The sequence below is a fragment of the Protobothrops mucrosquamatus genome, unplaced genomic scaffold (assembly GCF_001527695.2).
Source record: "Protobothrops mucrosquamatus isolate PMUCROS unplaced genomic scaffold, P.Mucros_1.0 scaffold3147, whole genome shotgun sequence".
In the NCBI taxonomy this organism is placed as follows: Eukaryota; Metazoa; Chordata; class Lepidosauria; order Squamata; family Viperidae; genus Protobothrops; species Protobothrops mucrosquamatus.
This window is the reverse complement of record NW_015389147.1, coordinates 60,156-66,992: the sequence shown is the minus strand read 5'-3', so window position 1 is coordinate 66,992 and position 6,837 is coordinate 60,156. Positions and strand designations below refer to the sequence as shown.

The following is a 6,837-nucleotide window of genomic DNA, read 5'->3' as shown; positions in this document are numbered from 1 at the left end:
GTGTGGACTTCAACTCCCAGAATTCCTCAGCTGGCTGAGGAATTCTGGGAGTTGAAGTCCACACGTCTTAAAGTTGCCAAGGTTGGGACCCCTGGTCTAATTGGCTGAGACCTGCTTAACACAATGATTAGAAGTATCTACGGTATAAATCCAAGCCCTGTTTAAATGAACAAGTCTCAATTAATGGGACTAAAACATAAATCATGATTTAGAAATCTAAGCATCTGGATTTTCACAATAATCACTCTGCTAAACAACTAATTCCCACAACACTGTCAAACTAACTAGTAAGTCTGTATTGCTATTCTTCTTCTCATCTTTCCTATAACCTATCTCCTTATCTTCTTATGACTATATGTTGCTTGTATCTTACAATTTATATTAATTGTTTCATTTAGTATCCTAGTACGATTTATGTTGTTTGCTTATTTAGTACCCTATGACGATCACCACGTGTTGTATGACTGATGATGAGTGTATTTTTATGATGATTATGATCATGATTTATCACTTGTTGCTTGCTTGTATGTAAACTGAGAGGTTATGCACCGGAGACAAATTCCTTGTGTGCCCAATCACACATAGCCAATAAAGAATTCACTCTACTCTACTCTACTCTACTCTACTCTACTCTACTCTACTCTACTCTACTCTACTCTACTCTACTCTACTCTACTCTACTCTACTCTACTCTACTCTATACTCCACTCCATTCCACTTCACTCCACATTCTACTCTACCCTACCCTACCCTACCCTACTCTACTCTACTCTACTCTACTCTACTCTACTCCACTCCATATTCTACTTTATTCTACTCTACTCCACTCCACTCCATATTCTATTCTACTCTACTCTACTTTACTCCACTCCATTCCATTCCATTCCATTCCATTCCATTCCACTCCACATTCTGTTCTGTTCTGTTCTGTTCTGCTCTGCTCTGCTCTGCTCTGCTCTGCTCTGCTCTACTCTACTCTACTCTACTCTACTCTACTCCACTCTCCACTCCACTCCATATTCTATTCTGTTCTGTTCTGTTCTGTTGTTCTGCTCTGCTCTGCTCTGCTCTGCTCTGCTCCGCTCCGCTCCGCTCCCCTCCACTCCAAAAGCAAGCCAAGCACTGAACAGAATGTGGCTATGTGGCAATGTGTGAAACAGCTGACTTTCTTAGAAAGAAATCACTAGCACAAAATTCTGGAGTGGATTTGGGAACGCAACCCCCTCCTGAAAATTCAACATACCTTCCCCTCGCAGCGGGAGACAACCTCCAACCATATGGAGTTAGAGACAATTTCATCCCCAATATGATAATAGGCCACAACACGGAATGTTGGCATCAGACTAGGTGTAATACGAATAGGGGCTACTGTAAGAATGCCAGCTGGAACTCTGTTTACAGAGATGATGTCACCTTTGCTCAAAACCTGCAGAAAAATGATCAAATCAAAGAACAGTTTTTTTAGCACAGAGGCAATATCTTCCAGATATTAAAATAATAATCGTATCACTCAGTATAGGCCAGGGATAAGCAACCTTGGCTCTTTTATGACTCGTGGACTTCAACTCCCAGAATTCCTGAGCCAGCATGGCTCAGCTTGGGAACATCTCCCTTTCCCCTCAGCATGGCTGGCTCAGGAATTCTGGGAGTTGAAGTCCACGAGTCATAAAAGAGCTAAGGTTGCCTACCCCTGGTATAGGTAGTCTTGAACTTACGGCCATAATTGAGCCAAACTTTCTGTTGCTAAGTGAGGCGTTTGTTGAGTTTTGCCCCATTTGACACCTTTTCTTGCCAGAGTCGTTTAAGTGAATCCCTGCCGTCATTAAATTAGTAACATGGTTGTTAAATGAATCTGGCTTCCCCCTTGACTTTACTTGTCAGAAAGTCACAAAAGGTAATCACAGGATCCCAGGACACCGCAACTGTCATAAATGCACACTAGTTGCCAAGTGCCCAAATTTTGAACACATGACTATGAGGACACTGCAACGATCGTTAAGTTGTGAAAAAATAGCCACAAGTCACTCTTTTTAGTTAGGGTGAAACTTCAAACGGTCACAAAACAGTTGCAAATTGAGGACAGTCTGTAGTTTGCTTCGTAACAAGCCACTATGGCACAAAGTTTAAAGTGCTGGAATAGGAATGGGGGCAAGTGAGAGGGTCATCTTGACTCTGAGTCAATCTTTCTCTCTCAGTCGAAGATCCATTGTGGTTTAAAGGTGAAGGTAATAATAATAATAATAATAATAATAATAATAATAATAATAATAATAATAATAATAATAATAATAATAATAATAATAATAATAAAGTTGGAAGGGACCCTGGAGGTCATCGAGTCCAACCCCCTGCTCAGGCAAGAACCCTACACCATTTCAGACAAATGGCTGTCCAGTCTCTTCTTAAAATGCCTAACTAAGCATGGGGAGACCCAGGTTGTTCTTCCTGGTCAACTATAGGACCCTCTGGGAACCATGGGGCTCATTCCACTCTAGAAAGAGTGCAGAAAAGAGCAACAAAGATGATTAGGAGACTGGAGGCTAAAACATACAAGGAACAGTTGCTGGAATTGTGTATGTCTAGTCTAATGAAGAGAAGGACGAGGGGGGACACGATAGCAGTGTTCCAATATCTCAGGGGCTGCCACAAAGAAGAGGGAGTCAAGCTATTCTCCAAAGCGCCTGAAGGCAGGACAAGAAGCAACGGATGGAAACTAATCAAGGCGGGAAGCAACCTAGAACTAAGGAGAAATTTCCTGACAGTGAGAACAATCAATCAGTGGAACAGTTGTGAATGCTCCAACACTGGAAGTTTTTAAGAAGAGACTGGACAGCCATTTGTCTGAAATGGTATAGGGTTTCCTGCCTGAGTAGGAGGTTGGACTAGAAGACCTCCAAGGTCCCTTCCAACTCTGTTATTCTATTCTATTCTATTCTATTCCTCCCTCTCATCTCAAAAGTTGATGTGGCCTTGTGATGAATGTGTGAGGAAATCCAGGTTGTAAGCTGCCCTCAACAATGGAAGCTCTGAGCTAGTCATCTTTTCGTCCAACCTGTCCCACAAGGTTGTTGATGTGGGAATAAAAGATAGGAAGGAGGGAGGCCATCTATGGTGCTACATATGTGATAATGCATATAGCTACAATATATTTGAAAAATTATACAAAATAATAGACCACTTTATAGGACCTGGAGTGGCACAGTGGTTAAAAATGCAGTATTGCAGGCTAACTCTGCCCACATTCTGGAGTTCGATTAAAGGTTGACTCAGCTTCCATCCTTCCAAGGTCGATAAAATGAGGACCCAGATTGTTGGAGAATATATGCTGATTCTCTAAACTTAGTGAGGGCTAAGAAGTTTAGAGAAGGTTAAGAAACTTAGAGAGGCCTGTAAAGCACTGTGAAGCGGCATATAAGTCTAAGTCAGTGGTTCTCAACCTTTTTAATGCCGCGACCCCAACTGGTCGTAAGTCGAGGACTAAACCGGTCGTAAGTCGAGGACTAAACCGGTCGTAAGTCGAGGACTACCCAACCGGTCATAAGTCGAGGACTTTCCCTGCCCGGGAGCGCCGCGCATGCGTGGTTCCGCCCCCTGCACCGGCCGAGGCGTAGCTGGCAAGCGGCAGAGACGGAGCAGGCCGACCACCAGCTGGCCCAGCCCAAGGGAGGTAAGGCACCCGCCGGAAAAGGGGGAAAAATTGGCGGACAAAAAAAATGGCGGACAGCCTTGCTTGGCGACCCCCATGAAATGGTCGATCGACCCCAAATGGGGTCCCGACCCACAGGTTGAGAACCACTGGTCTAAGTGCTATTGCTATAACCAGTTTTCATGCTGGGAAAAGGTAAGGAAAAAACATGTATTCATTACCCAACTAGGTTACATCATCAGTGCTCTTCTTATATACTAGTAGTTTGGTATGTCAGTATAGGTGGGAGCGGTCTTGATAGTTTCTTGATTAGGCTGTTGTTTATTGTTTGATTGCTTCTCTGTGTTGGTTGATTGGGGTATTGTTTACTTCTTGATTGCTGATCTGACATGAATCTTGGTGTTCATCTCTGCTTATCAGGGAGTTGATTGCTAGTGAGGAGCTGTTGTGGTCTTTTTATTACCCTTTTAGCCTTTTGAATGGTGTGTAGATGTTGCTTATCTCTATGTATCTATTGAGGGCTGATTTGTCTGAGTAACAGGCTTCCAGGAATTCTCTAGAGGTTTTGGTCTAGGACAGTGGTGGCGAACCTATGGCACGTGTGCCAGAGGCGGCACTCAGAGCCCTCTCTGTGGGCACCATGCCCTGGAGATGGCAACCGTCCCTCTTCAACCAGCCGCCCGCTGGATGCATCCCAGCACTCATGCGCTCACTGGCCTCTGTGTGCAGGGGACGATGGTGTCAGGCAGCAGCTGCCCCGCCCCTGCCTCATCTTGCCCTGTGACAATGGCATCCCCGCCTTGCCTTGCCTCACCCCACAGAATGAGCCTCCTGCCCACCGCCTCACCTGCCAGAGGCCCCCTGGATCTCCCCCAACCCTGCCCAGCCCCCACAGGCGTTCCTCCCCACGAGCAACATTGAGGTGATCACGCCAACCTTGGCCACACCCACCCAATCTGCATGACCACCACAGGCACGCCCATCCAATGGGCACGCCCACCTGGCACCCGGCGATAAATAAGTGGGTTTTGGGTTGCAGTTTGGGCACTCGGTCTCTAAAAGGTTCACCATCACTGGTCTAGGATTCTCACAGTTTCCCAATTGAAGCTATAGTTTAGTGTGTCCGTGTGATGCGCAATTAAGGAGTTTTCATCATGTCTTCAGACTGCTAGTTGGAATTCACGGATGCCCTCTGCTAATCTTCTGCCCAGTTCTTCAAGCAGACTCCCACCTACACTGACAGGACAAGCCACTTGTATATGAACAGAGAAAACCACTGGGTCTCGCGAACATCTCCCATCAAACCCCCTGAAGGGATTCACCATGTAGTAGATGTCAGTGATGGTATTTGATCCAACGGCTTTCAATCCAATTGTGAGGGTGTCTTCAATGTTCAAGCCATAACTTTGGGGACTTTCAATGATCAGATAGTTGCCTCTGGGGGACTTGGTGGCTTTGGCGGTCAGGGTTGCTTCTGCTGGACTCTCTGTTCCCGCTGATAGCTGTGGAAAAAACAAAAACAGTCAGGCTGTTTTATAGACATAATGATAATAATGATAATGATGATGATGATGATGATGATGATGATGATGATGATGATAATAATAATAATAATAATAATAATAATAATAATAATAATAATAATAATAATAATAAAAGTTGGAAGGGACCTTGGAGGTCATCTAGTCCAACCCCCTGCTCAGGCAGGAAACCCTATACCATTTCAGACAAATGACTGTCCAGTCTCTTCTTAAAAACTTCCAGTGTTGGGGCATTCACTGCTTCTGGAGGCAGGTTGTTCCCCTGGTTAATTGTTCTAACTGTCAGGAAGTTTCTCCTTAGTTCTAGGTTGCTTCTCTCCTTTGGTTAGTTTCCACCCGTTGCTTCTTGTCCTGCCTTCAGGCGCTTTGGAGAATAGCTTGACTCCCTCTTCTTTATGGCAGCCCCTGAGATATTGGAACACTGCTATCATGTCCCCCCTCGCCCTTCTCTTCATTAAACTAGACATACCCAGTTCCAGCAACCGTTCTTTATATGTTTTAGCCTCCAGTCCCCTAATCATTTTTGTTGCTCTTCTCTGTACTCTTTCTAGAGTCTCAGCATCTTTATTACATTGTGGTGACCAAAACTGGATGCAGTATTCCAAGTGTGGCCTTACCAAGGCATTGTAAAGTGGTATTAACACTTCACGTGATCTTGATTCTCTCTCTCTGTTAATGCAGCCCAGCACTGCGTTGGCTTTTTTGGCAGCTGCAGCACACTGCTGGCTCATATTAGATAAAGGGGAATCAAGAGCAGACTATTATGGAGGGACAGTTCCAATGAAAGATCTATTGTTTGTTTGTTTGTTTCTGGGTTGGGAAAGTGTCATGTACAGGTAGTCTTCGATTGATGGCCACCATTGAGCCCAAAATTTCTGTTGCTAAGCAAGACAGGTTAAGTGACTTTTGCCCCATTTTATGACCTTTCTTGGCACAGTTGTTAAGAGGATCACTGCGGTTGTTAAGTGACTCTGGCTTCCCTGTTGTCTTTGCTTGCCAGAAGGTCGCAGAAGGTGATCACATGACCCCAGGACTCTGTAACCATCATAGATACATGCCAGATGCCCAGGGTCTGTATTTTGATCACATATTCATGGGGATGCTGCAATGGCCATAAGTGTGAATTGTGGTATAATGCCGTTGTAACTTTGAATGGGGACTATCCATACGGTGTGTACAGTATGCATATCTGAAATGGTATAGGTCAGTGCTAGGGTGCATTAAAAGAGGGATAGAATCAAGATCATGTGAAGTATTAATACCACTTTACAATGCCTTGGTAAGGCCACACTTGGAATACTGCATCCAGCTTTGGTCACCACGATGTAGAAAAGATGTTGAGACTCTAGAAAGAGTACAGAGAAGAGCAACAAAGATGATTAGGGGACTGGAGGCTAAAACATATAAGGAACGGTTGCTGGAATTGGGTATGTCTAGTTTAATGAAGAGAAGGAGGAGGGGGGACATGATAGAAGTGTTCCAGTATCTCAGGAGCTGCCACAAAGAAGAGGGAGTCAAGCTATTCTCCAAAGCGCCTGAAGGCAGGACAAGAAGCAACGGATGGAAACTAATCAAGGAGAGAAGCAACCTAGAACTAAGGAGAAACTTCCTGACAGAACAATTAACCAATGGAACAACTGCCTCCAGAAG

General features: G+C 44.6%; 1 protein-coding gene across 1 annotated transcript in view; it reads right to left on the bottom strand.

Moving 5' to 3' along the window:
- LOC107297122 (complement C4-B-like) overlaps positions 1-6,837 on the bottom strand; it is a gene marked incomplete at its 3' end in the record, with an annotated part of 78,481 nt that overhangs the window by 38,082 nt on the left and 33,562 nt on the right. The window contains exons 11-12 of the mRNA XM_015826480.1: positions 4,969-5,148; positions 1,244-1,426 (exon numbers count right to left, since the gene is read on the bottom strand). Of these exons, the coding sequence (XP_015681966.1) occupies positions 1,244-1,426; positions 4,969-5,148 (363 nt within the window). The remainder of the gene's footprint in view (positions 1-1,243; positions 1,427-4,968; positions 5,149-6,837) is intronic.